At 50.3% G+C, this 13,675-nt stretch overlaps 1 protein-coding gene across 2 annotated transcripts; it reads right to left on the minus strand.

Moving 5' to 3' along the window:
• Positions 1 to 161: 161 nt before the first annotated feature.
• Positions 162 to 13,387, minus strand: Ucp3 (uncoupling protein 3). 2 transcript variants are annotated; one of them, XM_047517357.1, is made up of 7 exons: positions 13,280 to 13,387; positions 7,485 to 7,686; positions 6,550 to 6,751; positions 6,084 to 6,284; positions 4,942 to 5,043; positions 4,329 to 4,509; positions 162 to 1,998 (listed from the first exon to the last, which is right to left on the minus strand). In XM_047517357.1, the coding sequence occupies exons 2-7, from the start codon at positions 7,608 to 7,610 to the stop codon at positions 1,884 to 1,886; spliced, it is 927 nt and encodes a 308-aa protein (XP_047373313.1). In that variant the 5' UTR covers positions 7,611 to 7,686; positions 13,280 to 13,387; the 3' UTR covers positions 162 to 1,883. The 2 variants fall into 2 exon arrangements, with proteins under 2 accessions (XP_047373313.1, XP_047373314.1); XM_047517358.1 differs by having other exon boundaries at positions 7,485 to 7,777; positions 13,280 to 13,370.
• Between the last annotated feature and the right edge of the window lie 288 nt (positions 13,388 to 13,675).

Here is a 13,675-nt window from a genome sequence, read left to right on the forward strand (position 1 = left end):
TTAGAAGAATTGAGCTCCCTGCCCCTCACTATAACATCACCTGAATAGGTGATATATGAATATTGCTGTATAGAAAAATTCATGGAGGACATAGTTCCTGACCTCTAGGAACTTACAAATGGCGATTAGGAGTTTAAGAATGATTTGCACACTCATTCAAGTCAAAAGAAAGAAACTTTTAAGTGGAAGTTTTACTTAAAGTTTAAATCGAACATTAAATCAAAATAATTTTTCTTTCCCTTTTGTTTGAACTTTTCAGTTTGTATATGTGGATGATCTCAAGTTACAATTTAACATCAGGAAGTGCTCAGGCAGGATGAAGTTAATTTTTTCCTTGTGTGAATGGTACAATCAGGGGAGGAAGGACGGACATTGGAGCCCTCTTGTATTCCAGGGTGTTCTAGATCAACTCCCCCCACCACATGCGAGTGAGCTAGGGACTGTCACTCAGCCTCTCTGGGAGGACACTGATGGGCAAGGATTCCCTGAGGGTAGGTCGCTGATAAGGTGGGGTGGGATGAGATCCACAGCCCCTTCTGACTGTCCTCAGAACCACGCCACACTGCTGAGAAACACGAATGGTTCCTGGCATCATGGGTCCCCAGTATCAGTCTGAAAGATGTGCAGTCTCAAACTTGAAAGGAGGTCAGTCGCTTGACTTTGCCTTTTGCAGATGGAGGAGCCAAAGCCCTAGAAGGTACAGCAACTTGCCTGCAGTCAAAGGAACAGTGACAGGCCAGATCTGGCTCCACCCTGACAAATAGGAACTCTGAAGGGAGAAAATTTTGTCCAAGAAAGAGAAGGCAGAAAAATGGCTGTTCTTATTCCCACACTGAATGTGAGAGTTCCTTCACTGAATCATAATAATTTCCTAAAGATTCTGAATCCAGCTGCTTTAGGCTCTCAGCCAGGCTCTTCTTCCCAAGTCCCATGTCCTTCAAGATGCCTCACAGTGGGGCCAGGGAGCAGGGGGCAGAGGATGGGGCTCCTGTGACTTCTGTCATCTGCTGTCACCGCAGCCTAGGTTCTTCTGGTCTCACCACTAGGCAACTGTGTCTTTCAAAAACTTCCTACCAGACAATTCCTCTCTGTTCCAACAAAATCTTTCCCAAGACATTGTCCTTATACTTACGACGGTAGGAACTTTGGCTTTTATAAAGTGGATTCATGCCAGCTTCTCACTGGTCCTCCTGACACCCTGGTGAGGGAGGCAGGGAAGAGATTATTAGCCCTTTTATAGGAAGTGGACTGAGGCACCCTCCTGATTTTCCTGTGTCCTCTGGGAGTGCTTGCAGGCCTTAGCTTCATGTTGGCCCTGCAGGGCTCCTGTGGCACAGGCCTGGATTTTCTCTTCTGTTCTTACATTTCCTGGAATCCCGTTGGATCATTAGGATCAACACTCATTAGGATCAGTAGGCAGGTGATCCAGTGTGAGTGTGGAGGCTACAGTCCCAGGTTTGGGTCGCGTCTATGGTGTCCCTCTAGGCTCCTCAGTTGACTTCCTTCTCTGGTAGCCTTTCCTGTTTATAAGTCATCCTCTAATCCAATTTATCAGGGGATACAAGCGTGCAAACTTCCCTTTTATCCAGAGGGATCTGTTTTGATTTGTTTTCTCTTGCCTAAATATTAGGCATCCAACCTGATGGGTTTAAAAAATTAATATAATTTATTTTCCATTATGCCAGTGCAAAACAAGGGCGTTCTTAAGACGAAGCTGTAGACCAGAATCCTTCCTCTTTTTTCAGTTCTGTTTCTTGAACATACAAGTATGCAGTTTGGTAAACTTGTGTGGGCCTGGGTCCAGGGGGGCCTGGGTCCACTGCTTTATTCCATTCTTAACTGGCCTCGTGCAAGGTAAGTACCAATTGGCCTTCTTGTCTTGCTCAAAACGGAGATTCCCGCAACATCTGGACTTTCATCAAGGCCCGTTTCAGTTGCTCATAGGTTACAAACATCATCACGTTCCAGGCTCCCAAACGCAAGAAGGAGGGGGTGAACCTGATGAAAAAAGAGCCATGGCATCAGAGGGAGGGGGCCAGAGACCCCACGAGATCTCCTGTGCCCTCTCTGGCACTTCGTTGTGCCGAAGGACCTTGACTGTTGTCTCAAGCATTTTCTGAGATCCCTTCCGTCTTTTTCCTTCTGTGAGGGGATTTAGGCAGAAACTGGAGTCAGGAGAGGAAAGAAAACTAAAATTGTGAGCCAGGTTGCCACGTCAGGCAGTTGATTTTCACAATAATTCTGTATGGTTACTATGCTTATTGTCAGGTTTCTTTTTTAGAAACTGCAGCCTAGGGGGGGCCTCAACCAAAGACACGCAACTAGTAAATATCTGATCTGAGGTCCAAATGAGCCATGTGACCTGACTCCACCCTGCTGCTGGGCTTCCTGGGCTCCTTTATACCCTGGTCTGCTACCCCTGCGGAGGGCCCCGCCAGGAGAGGGAGAAGCTGGGGCAGTGCAGGTGAGGACTGCAGGGCAGTCAGCAGGGAGACAGTCCCCCACCTCAACTGTGCTTCCTGGGCTCAGCGAGGAGCCAACACCTGGCCCTGCCCTCTTCTCCGCCTCTTTCTCTTTTGGCTGCTACCAGATTCAGCTAGTTAGAGTTTCCTGAGGATGCTGGCTCCTTACTCCACTGCCTTTGTCCATGTTGCTCCATCTGTTTGGACTGTCCCCTACTCTTTTCCTTTCTGACTGGTTGCTTGTCACTCTTAGCCTGGGCACCTTAACCACATGCTGTGATTTTTCCTGGACTTTCATGGGGACTACATTATTGTGACAAAATATGTGAACTCAAGTCAAACTCTACCATTTTCTAGCTTTACAACCTTGGACAAGTGAGTTAATTTTTCTGAGCCTATTTCCTTATCTTTAAAATAAGAAAAATAATCCCAGCTACTTGGAAGGCTAAGATAGGAGGATTACAAGTTCAAAGCCAGTCTTGGCAATTTAGCAAGAACTTATCTCAAAAAAATTTTTTTAAAAAGGACCGGGGAGGGGGTTGTAGCTAAGTAGTAGAGCACCCCTGGGGTTCAATCCCCAGTACTGAGAAAGAAATGAGGAAAATAAAAACAGTATTTACCATATAGGGTCGTGTGGTTTGAATGAGTCAATGTGGGACAGCACACATCACAGTAAGCATTGACTAATAAATGTCACCTACTTGTTTGCTGCTCTTTGAGGGAAGCATAGTACAGGGCCTGGTACACACAAGGTGTTCAATAAATATTCGGCAAGTGAAAGAATAAACCAAGACAAGTGGCTGTAGTTTAAGACTTAACAAAAGGGGCACTTAGCAGGACACACTCCCAGGACTGATACCCTCTGGGGACCTCTGTTTGCTTGTTAGGTCCAAACTAATATTGGGCACCAGAAAGCTATCTGCTGACAGCATCAATGGTGGAGGTGAGAGGGCCAAGCCAAGAACTGCCACCAGGAGAAACCACTGGGAGCTGGGTGTGGTGTTGGGCAGTCTGGGTTTGAGCCGGGGCTCTGCCATTTTAACTTCTGCTCTTGGACAACTTACTTTCCTGAGATATACTTTCTTCCTCTGTTAGTGTGGGGCTGCTACCCAGTTAGGGGGCTGTTGAGATGATGTATGTAAAATGCTTACCACAATAAAGGGGACTTACTATCAGGATGATGGTTAAAATCCACATTATTAAGTGCTTGCTTTGTGCTAGGGACTCTGGGAGATGGAAGATAGGCCACCAGTCCTTAGCTCTAAGTAGCTTGCACTCCAGTGCAAGGAGTAATTTAAGCTTACAAACCCTCTACTACAAGGCAGGAGGTGATAAAGATAGAATCAAATGTTAATGCCAAAGTTCACAGGGAGAAAGGAAAATTTATACATGAGAGTGTTAGGGAGGAGGGGACATTTGAACTAGTCTGAAAGGATGGCTAAGAGTCAGAGCATTCAGATGGTGAGGGAAGGGTATTCCACACAGAGGGAACAGTAACTGCAAAGGCAGAAACATGAGTGTTGGGGAGGGGTCAGGCTTGGGGATGAACAGTCATGGTGACAGGCTGGGAAAAAAATTTTGGGATTATAAATCACCTTTTCCTCCTCCCTTGCCCCAAAAGCTTGGAAATAGATAGTATTTTTACCTATCTTTAGACTCCCTTTTCTCAGAAAGGCTTCCCTAATTCTCTAAATAAATCAGGCTTGGTTCACTTTTTAAAATTTTCCATAATTCTTGACACTTTTCCTTTGTGGCATTGACATCTGTTCTGTTCACCGAATCTCCAGGTAACCTGGCCAACACGTTAGGTAACAAGGAAGCCTGACTTCTCTGGGAGGGGGTGTCATAGGCAGAGGGGAGGCTTACCCCTTGTAGAAGGCTGTGGGTCCCTCCTGGGCCACCATCTTTAACATACAGTCCAGTGGGCTGCGGTACTGGCCTGGGGGTGAGTTCATATACCGCGTCTTCACCACATCCACTGGGGAGGCCACCACTGTCGCACAGAAACCAGCTCCAAAGGCAGAGACAAAGTGGCAGGGGAAGTTGTCTGTAGCCGGGGAGGAAAAACGAATATCAAGGAGTGAGCGTGCCACATGTGTTCGTTCATCATCTGTCTGCGACTCAACCTTGACTCCTTGGGCACAGGACAGTATTGTCCCTATCTTTCATAGTACCCAGGGCTGAGCTCTCATTAAGTCCCAGCAAACTAGAACTGGGTGTTCCTGGGTCATAAGGTCACCCAGCCCAGTACCCTGTTGGAGGAAACTGAAGTCAGAGGTGAGAAACCTCTGCCTACAGATGCACAGTGAGAAGCGGTGCCTGGGGCCCAGGGCTGCGGCCTCCGGCCCAGGCCTCTTTCCTTCTCGTCACAGTCTTGAACTGGGCACTGCTCTTCTCTGCTCCTTTTAAAGCTCAGTTGCCTCTGGGTGGTGCCCACTCTGTGGAGGGAGGGCTGTCTCCCTGGAGCCCAGGGCCTTACCGGTGAGCAGATGAGAGTCCAGCAGTTTCTCCTTGATGATGTCATAAGTTACCATCTCAGCACAGTTGACGATGGCATTCCTAGTGATGTTGGGCCAAATCCCTGTGAAGAAGGTGGCAGGAGCTGTTAAATGGGGACTGAGGGAAGTAGATGCCCTGGCCTTAAAACCACAGTCCCCAGTCTGGGGGCAGGAGCCCCCCTGCATGGTCTTAGGTAGGGGGACCCCACTACCACCAAGCCATCATTCTGATGTTAACAACTCTCAGCTCTCCCGAGTCTTCCTCCAAGGCAGAAAACAGAGGGGCCCACTTGTGTTCATTTGGCTGTTTTGGAGGATAATCTGTTTGGAGGATAATTTGGAGGATAATAAAATGCACCTCCTGGACACCAGGTGTAGCCAGAAAAGGAAGTCATATTTGGAAGAGCAAAGCTGGTTCTTGGGACAAACAGAGTGTAGCATCGATAGGACTCTAGAAGAGTAGTTTCATGGGGAGGGGTCAGGCTTGGGGATGGAGGGGCACCCAGAAATGGAGTGCAAGCCAGTACTGAGACCCAGGCTCCCTACCCTTAAACTTCACAGGGCCACTGTTCCTTCTGTAAGGATTCACACATCTGGCCAGATGTGGGAGACAGTCTAGCATTTGTCCAGGTTGCCCTCCCGCCAAGTAGATATATAAAGAACACTAAAGTCTTTGCTCCCAAGGAAGCCCTCTCCGCTCTGGGTCTCACTGCACCCCCTCCTCTCAGTAGAGCTCCTCCATTGCCTGTTTTGGCTCTGTGCCCTGCGGAAGGTCCTTCCTTTCCACCTCCACTCTTGGAGCCTGCTCTGGTTTTGAGGCCCTCTTAGGTGCCAGTTTCTCTCTGGAGCCGGCCTGGTCTTTCCCACCTCTGGCATGGCATCTGGCACATCTTGTCTGAGGAGAAGACTGCTTGACCTGTCTTATCTTTTCTGCTGTCTGTGAGCGCCAGAGTGTGGACATGTCACATTTGTTTCTAGCTCCCTGACACAGGTGAAGGATTGGCAAATGGAACTGAATCTGAGGCAGTGTGGTAAGTGTGGGGGGTCTCTGTTGGGGACGTTCATATGGAGTTAGTGGAATGCACTATGCTGTGAGGTCCCCCTTGCTGCCCTCTCAGCCTACCTTTCCACAGGCCTCTGACCCCTTCCTCCCTGGCGATGGTTCTGTAGGCATCCATGGTTCCTTTGTACTTCCTGTCGCTCCCGGGTCCCAGGCGCACGCTGGCCTGAAATCGGACCTTCACCACATCGGTAGGCTGGGCACAGGTCACTGCCATGGCCCCCGTGGTGCAGCCCGCCAGAATCCTGATGGCGACGCTGGAGTCTGGGGAGAGCAGAGGGAGTGGGCCAGAGCTGCGTGCTGAAGGCCCCTGTCACCACCCGGCTTTCCCGGGGTCGCCCTGCGGTGCCCGCACTCTTCCTCCGCCGAAGGACTGGGCCCCCTGTGTCCTTGTCGCGTCAGAGTCTCCTTCCCCGCATTTGTTACCTATGCCGGGCTCTGCCTGAGTCTGGCCTGCCCGGGTGTCCTGAACCCCACGCGAGCTCCGCCTCGCTTGCCCCTTGGTGTCCACGATATAGCCGGCACTCACGATCCGCTCCTTTGGGGGTGTAGAACTGCTTGACAGAGTCGTAGAGGCCGATGCGGATGGAGGCGAAGCTCATCTGGCGCTGCAGGCCGGCCACCAGCCCGTTGTAGGGACTGCGGAGGCCCTCGGTGCGCACCATGGTCAGGATGGTGCCCAGCACACCACGGTACTGCACGCTCTGCGCTGCTGGGTTCTCTCCCTGGATCTGAGGGACAACCACGGTGACCTGAGTAGCTGGGTGGGTGCCTGGAAGGGCTGTGTGCACAGGGGCCCCGCCTGGGCCGGACCTGCCTGGCTGGCCCTTGAGAACCAGCATGACCCTCGCCTCGCGGTGAAAAGCACTGAGGTTTGTGCAACATTGTGCAGTTCACAAAGGAGGGGTATGGCCTTTGAGCCTCAGAATAAATCAGAGGGGCAGATTTTTTCACATTTTAAATTAATTAATTAATCAATCAATCAACTATTTTTTGGTACTGGCTATTGAACCCAGGGGCGCTTTACCATTGAGCTGAATCTTCAGCCTTCTTTATTTTTTACTTTGAGACAGAGCCTTCCAAGGTGGCTGAGGCCGACTTTGAACTTGGGATCCTCCTGCCTCAGCCTTCTGGGTGGCTGGGATTATAGGCATCTACCACCTGGACTGTTTTTCTCATTTCATAAATGGTTAGTGGCTTGCCCAGGGTCACACAGTTAAAGCCTTAACTATACCTCACACATTTTGGTTTACAAAGTAGGGCAGCATTCTAGCATTCTGTCACTTCATGCCAAGGTGTTTAGATTTTTTTTTTTTTCATACTGGGTAATGGTGAGTGTCATGGTGTCCTGTCCACACCCCCCAAACCCCATGTGAGTAAGGGTGTTGTGATAGATGGGTGCTGTGGAGTGGGACTAACCCTTCCTTTGATGTGAACAATGACCCTTAGCCAAAGTGTAGTTACCTGTAGGCGGACCTTGGCTGTATCCAATGGAAAGGTGAGGAGGTCAGCAAAACAGGCCGCAGTGCCTGCCCCCAGGAACTTCACAGCTATGGTGGGAGGCACTTCTGAAGGCTTCAGTCCAACCATCCTCTCAGTAGAATTGGCCCTGTCTCTTCAGAGCCCAGTAATGTCCAAAGAGAGAGGTCACTCTGTAGTCCTGGGCCTTAGTGCAGGGAGAAAGTTGCAGGAGGAGGTCAGGGGAGGTGCATGGAGCCTGGGCTGCTGTCCCTGCTCCATCTCCAGGTACCCTGCAGCTGGAAGGAGCTTTAGAAAGTAAGAAGCCTGGGCATTGCCACACATAAATTGCCTGAGTTTAACCTATAAAAGCAGGTCACTTTCCCATCCTTCATATGTTGCGATCCTCACCCTGTCCCCTCAGCACCAGGGTGCAGGCTGGTGGTGATATCTTCATTGTGTGGGTGAGGAAACGGGCTCAGGCAGGGACAAGGCCTGGCTCTGACTCCACACGCACCCTCTCCTCCCCAGCACGCAGCTGCTCCTATGAGAGGCCATCTCGGTGATCCTTCTCCCTGACGTGTCTTACCACTTCAGATCTCTCTCCCTAACCACTGGAGCTAACACTCCTCATGACTCCATGAAATGTCGTTCACTTTGGATGAAGATGTCTTTTACACAAGGATGCCTTAATATAACTCTTTTTTTTTTTTTTTAATATAACTCTTATACGTAAAACAAAGAAAGCCCTTTTCAGCTGTGGTTCCTTTTCTGTGACTAGAGACATTCCTTCCTAACACTGAAGGATTCCTGGACTAATGTTGGCGGAGCTGGGGGAAGACTGGGCCCTGGCTCATCAGCTGCTGCATCCTGCAGTCCGCTCTGAGGGAGGTGGGCTAAAGCGGCGCCTTCTAGGAATGTCTGTGACAGTCTTGGCTGCTCTGCCTGACTTGTTACATGCCCCCTTTTTCCTTACTGCGCTGAGGTGGCTCTTCTTAGTTGAAAAGGATGAGCATCTCTGATGGGGGAGGATCAGTCTTGGACCAAGGGAATGTGCCGTTTCCTACTGTCCTGCTAGAACCCATGTCCACCTCTAGTTCACGTACACATATGCTGACAGAGGCATGCACTTGTGCCTGTACCCTCTTATTGTTGGTTAGCAGGAGGCTCTTGTCTATGTCCAGCCTTGGTGACACTGGGAAACTGGCACTTCATCATAGGCAGCTCTGTGTTCTTGCAATCTGGACATTTGTGAATCAGGCCTTTGGTGAGGAAGCTATCTCTTAGCAGTTCACACCCACTAGTGCCCTGACTTACACACACCCCTGATGTGCCGAGGTCCTGAACCCTTCAGTGACCTCACTCCTGGAGCCAGAGCCAGTCCCACAGAATTGTGAAGTGGTCAGAGTATGCACGCCATCCCTACAGGGCAACAGAATTCTGGGCCTGCTACCAGAAAACTTTGGGTCTGGCTCTGTCTTCAAGACTTACTAATGAGTGACATGACCTTAGGTATACATTTAACCATTCTTAGGCAAATTGGAATATACATTACCCAGCCCATTAGCAGTGAATTGGGTGCCAAAAGATAGGGGTTAAGCCTAAGGCTTCTCTCAGGACTGCCATCTATAACTTGCTTCTGTCTGTGGCCCCTTCAACCCACATATTCCATTCAGGCACCATGAACTCATGCTTGCTCCCATCTCTCCCAGGAAAAGCCTATTCTTAGGAAGGAACTGAGCCAGGCGTGGTGGCACATGCCTGTAATCTCAGTAACTTGGGAGGCTGGGCCAGGAGGATCATGAGTTCAAAGCCAGCCACAGCACCTTAGTGAGGCCCTAACAACTTGATGAGACTGTCTCTAAATAAAATACAAAAAAGGGCTGGGGATGTGGCTCAGTGATTAAACGCCCCTGGTTTTAATCCCCGGGTACCCCCAAAAAAAATTGAAAAAGAAAGGAAGGAACCAATGTGCTAATTCATGCTAAGGTATAAGTGACAATTTCGTGGAAAAAAAAAAAAGTTTTTCTGTGCTGGGGATTGAATCCAGGGCTTCGTACATGCTAGGCAAGAGCTCTGCCACTGAGCTATACCCTGAGCGCAGATCAGATATTTCTTGACTACCATGGTAGGCACTAGCAAGCAAAAGACATGGAATGAATTGGGTTTGGCCCTTACTGTCAAGGAGTTCCCATTCTCTTAAGGAGATGAACAGATGTAGAGAGTAAAGAGAGTAAAGGAGGTGGGATAGGATGGGGGGGTATGGGCTGAAACTGGGAATCACCGGTCATTGGATCCCCATCTGGAAGCCTGCCATAGGGTGGAGGAATGACTTTTAAGAAATCCTGCCCTGGGCTGGGGTTGTGGCTCAGTGGTACAGTGGGTTGCCTGGGATGTGTGACACCCTGGGTTCAATACTCAGCACCACATATAAATAATAAATAAAGGTTCATCGACAACTAAAAAAAAAAAAGATTAAAAAAAAAAAAAGAAGTCCTGCCCTGAAGAAAGGGGAGCTTTTATTTGATTCTTCCCTGTATGGATTTGCACTTAAAATTTTATTTTTTAAACTTTTAAAATTGGAATATAAATCTCCCTATGAACCCAATGTATAATGAGCATATGCATTTTGAGGGGTACTGAAGTATGAAGGGATTATGTACTTGTGTATGTGGTCATGTGGCTCTTGTCTTTTATTAAGGTATTCAAAACCCTCTGCAGTTACTGAAGGATATGCCAAACCAACCTACGAGAACTGCAGTGTCCAACATGTGGAGCCTGGTGAGGAAGGTCATTGAGCACCATTGCCCCAATTGGCAGAGAAGAGAATGGGTCAGAGTGGCTGAGATCTGGGGCGGGGGAGGGGCAGTCAGGCCTTAGCCTCTCCTGGGCTCAACCCTCAGTGTCTTCCTGATGCCTGAGCTGCTACCTGAGAAGAACCGAGGAAGGGCTTTGTGGGGTGGCCTAGGGGTCCAGGGATGCTCAGGGTGGACCTGGCTGAGGAGACAGTGTTGTAGGCAAGCTGGCCTGTGCCTTCCCCCCTGCCCTGTGCCCTACAGAAGGCCAGCCAGGCCCTTGGGTTTCTTCCCAACAGGGAGGCTGGGACTGGAATGTACTGTGGGAGCAGCTGACTCCATGGTGTCCTGGTGGCCTCACAAGCCCTGGCATTTCCCCTCTTTTCTCCTCCTCTGAAGTTGGCTGGGTTGCTGGGGGCCTTGGCATCATGAATCTCAGAGTAGGGGAAGCCCTTGGGGGCTGCCTTTTCTATTGTCTCCTGCTGGTTGAAAGTGTCCTTTCTACAAAAACATTTGGGAGCCATGCAGGTGCTAATGAAAGAACCCTACAAATTAGGTGTTTTTATTCTACTTTCATGTTACAAACTGACCTGTCTGCCTGTGCCATGCAGTGAGCCGAGGTGGGATTCCCATTAGGGATATGTAAGTCCCAGGACATCCTCTGCCCTCGGCCACCTGATGTGGAGTGTCTGTGCTGGGTCAGGATCTGTGGAGGACACTTCAAGGATTTTGTCTCCTGCTGAGTCTGGGCCTATCTCCTTGGGGAACCTGTTTTCCCCTGGCCAGAGGACTGAGTCATCAGGCAGGGCTTCCCTTCTGAACCCATTTTGTCTCCGGTTGCCTCTGACCCCTGACTCCACACCATTGTTTTTTTGGGGTTTTTTTTTTTGTTTTTTTGATAGTGGGTACTGAACCCAGGGAGCTTCAACCCCAGCCCCTTTTTATTTTTTGAGACAGGGACTGTATTGCCCAAGTTGGCCTTGAACTTCCATCCTCTTGCCTCAGTCTCCCAGTTGCTGGCTTTCAGGTACCATTGGGCCTGACCCCCCACATGTTCTTGTAGAATTGACTCTTTATCTGTCATGGTTTCGGGAGGGGTGCCCCCAAAGCAGGTAAGGATCTACTTGTCCATATAGTAAGTACTTCTGAAGGCACTCAGGGAGGCCAGGAGGATGAGCCCACTTGCTGAAGTGAAGAAATGGCCAGTGAGATCAGAGATGCCCCCAGGAACCCATAGAAGAGGGCTTCAAAAGCCTGGGTTAGGGTTGGGGATATAGCTCAGTTGGTTGAGTGCTTGCCTTGCAAGCACAAGGCCCTGGGTTCCAATCCTCAGCACTGCAAACAAAACAAAACAAAAAGCCTGGGTTAAACTAGTGAAGAGCAGGGAATGGCAGGTGGTTCTCAAGGAGGAACTGACCCTGTCAGACCTGTGTTCAGAGCACACTGTGCAGCCGTCAAGGATGAGCTGGGAGGGGGGCTCAGGCACCAGTGAGGAGGTTGTTGGAATGGTGCGGGCAAGGCATACTAAAGTCTGAACTTCATCAAGAGTAATATCCAGGGGTGAAGCCGGAGCCTATTTCAGGGGCAGTCCTGTGCCAACCACTGGAAACAGAATGGATGGGCACAGACTCAGGTCAAAAGCCACAGGTGCACAGTGGCCCAGTGGTGCGTGCCTGTAATCCCAGCAACTTGGCAGGCTGAGGCCGGAGGACAGCAAACTCAAGGCCAGCCTGGGCAGCTTACTCTCTCGAAGTAAAAAAAAAAATTAAAAAGGGCTGGGGATGCATTTCAGTGATAGAGTACCTCTGGGTTCAATCCCCAGTACTGAGAAGAAAATAAAAGCCACCTGAGTGGGTGGGGGAGGCCACAATGGCAGGGAAAGGTCGGGGCTGTCCTGAGACCAGGGGTCCCTGACCTCATTCCCCCTGCTCTCCACCCTCTTGAACTGTGCCTTGAAGAGCCCTGGAGGCCAGCAGACCTTTGCCACTGGCCGGAAGAGGAAGTCAAGAGTAGAATCCTAGTTCCTGAAGTTCTCTTGGGGAACCTGAGCGACGGGCTATCCTAGCCTGTAGGGCCCATTAGTTGCTGAGTGCTTCCGGCACAGGTGAGGCACTGTGCCGAGGGCTTCGTAGACACTAATTTGATCCCTTTATGAAGAGTACGGGTACTATTATAAGATAGTCGATATTATAATTCCTTTTCCTAAGAAAGGGCCTGCTGCTTTAGCTGAAGCGATGGAGCTGAGACTGGCACTCAGGCCTGTCACACAACCAGTACCTCTTGCTCCGCCCAGAGTCCTAGACTTCAGGGAGGGCTCAGGATCCCTTGAACCACTTGTTGCAGAGCAGAATCTCAGCCCTAGTAGGCTTAAAAATCCTGATTCAGGTCTCAGGTGAGGCCCAGGAATCTGTATTATAAACAAATTTTCCATGGTATCTTTGAAGCAGGGGGCAGAGGACCCCTTTCTGAGCCATCCATCCATATTACTTCTCCAGCCCCACTGTCCCTGACAAAGCCTCCCCAGTGTCCCCACTGAGGAAGCCATCTGAGCAGGGACCCTGGGTTCCATAAACCTCTGGCAGGGGACTTGGGCCGAGTCTCAGGCCAGAGGTGCCCCCGTCATCATTACTCAGGAAAAGGGCTCCAGGACCCTCATGGGGAGAGGGCTTTACACTCTGGGGAATCCCGGAGATTTGGGGCCAAAGTTCTGAGAAAGTCATTTCATATCTGTGGGGATTTGCAAAATCCCACCAGAGGCAGCCAGCAGGGTAAGGTGAGTCCCACTGGTGATGGTAAGGTGAGTGACATTGGTGTGGGGTTTGGGTGGGGTGTTCGAGGCCTTCCCCAGGGCTGCAGTTCCCTCCTCTTGACAAGGTGGGGCCTGTACTGAATTTCTCTCAGGTTTCTCATGCTATGGCTCCTAGCTGCCTCTAAAAACCTCCTTGGAAGGGAGGACAGGCAGAAAGGGAGGGAAAAGGGCAGGTGGGGGAGGGGAATTGGTCTTACCTGTAAATCCAGCCAGGGCAGGGGCAGCTCAGTGGATCCCTAGGGCTCCATCCCAGGGGGCGGCAGAAGGAATCTGATGGCTCCTCCCGGCCATTCACTGTTGTTCTGCTGCTTTTGGCTTGGCACAGGTCTTATACACCAGCTGACCTGAAACCTAATCCTAGAGAGGCTAGTTGACAGTGATCACTTGACCAGAGGCGGGCTGGTGAGGGGCAGGGAGGGGAGGGGTCAGCGAGTTCCAGGTCTGGTTCAGCTCCCTTGACTTGGGGCTCTCTCATTCCTTCAAACTGTGAAAGAGCTACCTAGCTCAGTGACAAGGGTATATGGGGTGTGCATGTGTGAGGACCTGTCACCTTCGAGAGTCCAAACATCAAGGTCCCCCCAAATAGACTGGCA

This window comes from Sciurus carolinensis, chromosome 11 (assembly GCF_902686445.1).
Source record: "Sciurus carolinensis chromosome 11, mSciCar1.2, whole genome shotgun sequence".
Taxonomy (NCBI): domain Eukaryota; kingdom Metazoa; phylum Chordata; class Mammalia; order Rodentia; family Sciuridae; genus Sciurus; species Sciurus carolinensis.

Bases quoted from the DNA above. Each gene is read 5' to 3' on its own strand.
- Ucp3 (XM_047517357.1), bottom strand. From the start codon at position 7,610: ATGGTTGGACTGAAGCCTTCAGAAGTGCCTCCCACCATAGCTGTGAAG. The intron at 6,752-7,484 runs GTAACTACACTT...GTTGTCCCTCAG, and splicing joins CAGCCAAGGTCCGCCTACAG to ATCCAGGGAGAGAACCCAGC. The intron at 1,999-4,328 runs GTAAGCCTCCCC...TTTTTTCATCAG, and splicing joins CCCACAGCCTTCTACAAGGG to GTTCACCCCCTCCTTCTTGC.